We start from the raw sequence: 1434 nt of genomic DNA on the forward strand, positions 1-1434 counted from the left end.
TGGGGGGGGGGAGACACACAACACAAGGGGTCATCACACCCCCAAACTGTAGCAAACCACCCCCCTGATAAACCCTAAACAAGGGGTCCCATGCACAGGACCTGTTTTTTCACTGTGGGGATGGTAGGGACCCCCCATTTGGGTTGGTGGAGGGGTGCAGCCCCAGCCCCCCCTTGCCCAGAATAGGGGTGCAGAGCTGGGGGGGGGACACACACAACACAAAGGGTCATCACACCCCCAAACCATATCAAACCACCCCCCTGCTAAACCCTAAATGAGGGTCCCATGCACAGGACCTGTTCTTTCACTGTGGGCATGGTGGGGATCCCCCATTTGGGGTGGTGGAGGGGTGCAGCCTGAGCCCCACCTTGCCCAGAACACGGGTGCAGAGCTGGGGGGGGGACACACACAACACAAGAGGTCATCACACCCCCAAACCGTAGCAAACCACCTCCCTGATAGACCCTAAATGAGGGTCCCATGCACAGGACCTGTTTCCTCACTGCGGTGATAGTGGGGACCCCCCATTTGGGGTGGTGGAGGGGTGCAGCCTGAGCCCCACCTTGCCCAGAACACGGGTGCAGAGCTGGGGGGGGGACACACACAACACAAGAGGTCATCACACCCCCAAACCGTAGCAAACCACCTCCCTGATAGACCCTAAATGAGGGTCCCATGCACAGGACCTGTTTCCTCACTGCGGTGATAGTGGGGACCCCCCATTTGGGGTGGTGGAGGGGTGCAGCCTGAGCCCCACCTTGCCCAGAACACGGGTGCAGAGCTGGGGGGGGGACACACACAACACAAGGGGTCATCACACCCCCAAACCGTAGCAAACCACCCCCCTGATAAACCCTAAACCAGGGTCCCATGCACAGGACGTGTTTCCTCACTGTAGGGATGGTGGGGACTCCCCATTTGGGGTGGTGGAGGGGTGCAGCCCCAGCCACCCCTTGCCCAGAATAGGGGTTCAGGGCTGGGGGGGACACACACGGCTTACCCAGCCCCATTTTGCAGGTGTAGGAGAGGTGGTAGTTGCAGGGGACGTCGCTCCACTGGCCCCCGTCGTGCCACACGATGACCACGCAGTTCTCCCCGGAGAGGAAATAGCTGTCGGGCTGCCCGGGGTGCCAGTTCTCGTAGAGCTGGGGGGGGGACAGGCGGGACGGGGTGCATGGGGCACCCCAGCACACTATTTAAGGCGGGGGGGGGGAACCTCACCCATCCGCAGCCTCCTGGCCGTGACATGCCCCCTAGGACCCCAAATCCAGGGGTCTGGCTCACCCACAGCACCCCGGAGGATGCTCAGCCCAGTCGAAGCTCTTTTTTGGGGGGGCTGACCCATCCCTCGGGCACGTTCCCAAGCGATGGAGAAGGATGAGGAGGTGCCTGGTGGGGGTGATCTTCTCCCCGGGGGGGGCACTCAGGGGCTGG

General features: G+C 62.1%; 1 protein-coding gene across 1 annotated transcript in view; it reads right to left on the reverse strand.

The window, feature by feature from the left end:
* Positions 1-1434, reverse strand: part of BCAN (brevican) — a 29304-nt gene that overhangs the window by 8392 nt on the left and 19478 nt on the right. Inside the window, exon 12 of the mRNA XM_014961245.1 lies at positions 1001-1192. Coding sequence (XP_014816731.1) covers positions 1001-1192 — 192 coding nt within the window. The remainder of the gene's footprint in view (positions 1-1000; positions 1193-1434) is intronic.

The sequence above is a fragment of the Calidris pugnax genome, unplaced genomic scaffold, assembly GCF_001431845.1.
Source record: "Calidris pugnax isolate Ruff unplaced genomic scaffold, ASM143184v1 scaffold371, whole genome shotgun sequence".
Classification (NCBI taxonomy): Eukaryota; Metazoa; Chordata; class Aves; order Charadriiformes; family Scolopacidae; genus Calidris; species Calidris pugnax.